We start from the raw sequence: 708 nt of genomic DNA on the forward strand, positions 1-708 counted from the left end.
TTTACCACACAAGAAGACCACTTCCAGAATATTCTGAAATAAGTTTACTTGCACTAACCTGAATTTCTGACTTCATAGTTGGGTGTGACCTTCTTTTTCCCACAGAAGGCATATAACCATGACTTCACATTTTCTGCCATATTCCTTGTGCCTGTATATAGAGAAAAAGAAAATATATATATACATACTTATTTTCATTACCTTCATCCAGATAATACATGATCCTTAACCTAATACATACTTCACATCATGATTGAACTAGTGGTAGTTCTGGATGATGGGTTTTCCCATCATGTTTGACTTGGGCACAGCTATGGAGGATGGATCATTTACATCATGTTACTATGATGCATGTATTCTGTCCTGTTCTTTATAAGGACCCTCATGCCCACAAGTCACATGCCCTTAGGCATTGCCTGAGAGAGAACAGGATGTGTTAGGCTCTCTAGTTGGCTAAGAGGGGCAATATCTCACACATAAATCACTGGCTTGCTAACCCAGGAAGATATCAGTAACCCTGGGGAGGCAAAGCCCCCCCACCAACCCTAACCCCGGGCCATGGCCCAAGGATACACAGTCACAGCAATTTAGGAGTGTTAAATAGAGACCAAGTTGGGATTTGGTCTCTGGTGAAAGTGTCTGCACTGTAAAGATTTACCATAACCTACACTAGTTTATCAAATACACATTGTATTTGATGCATGAATA

The 708-nt window shown here is 40.5% G+C and overlaps 1 protein-coding gene across 1 annotated transcript in view; it reads right to left on the bottom strand.

Moving 5' to 3' along the window:
* LOC119588597 (ATP-dependent RNA helicase A protein-like) overlaps positions 1-708 on the bottom strand; it is a 19877-nt gene that overhangs the window by 16217 nt on the left and 2952 nt on the right. Inside the window, exon 2 of the mRNA XM_037937240.1 lies at positions 59-151. Within this exon, the coding sequence (XP_037793168.1) occupies positions 59-140 (82 nt within the window). The 5' untranslated portion in view covers positions 141-151. The remainder of the gene's footprint in view (positions 1-58; positions 152-708) is intronic.

Source organism: Penaeus monodon, chromosome 24 (genome assembly GCF_015228065.2).
Source record: "Penaeus monodon isolate SGIC_2016 chromosome 24, NSTDA_Pmon_1, whole genome shotgun sequence".
Classification (NCBI taxonomy): Eukaryota; Metazoa; Arthropoda; class Malacostraca; order Decapoda; family Penaeidae; genus Penaeus; species Penaeus monodon.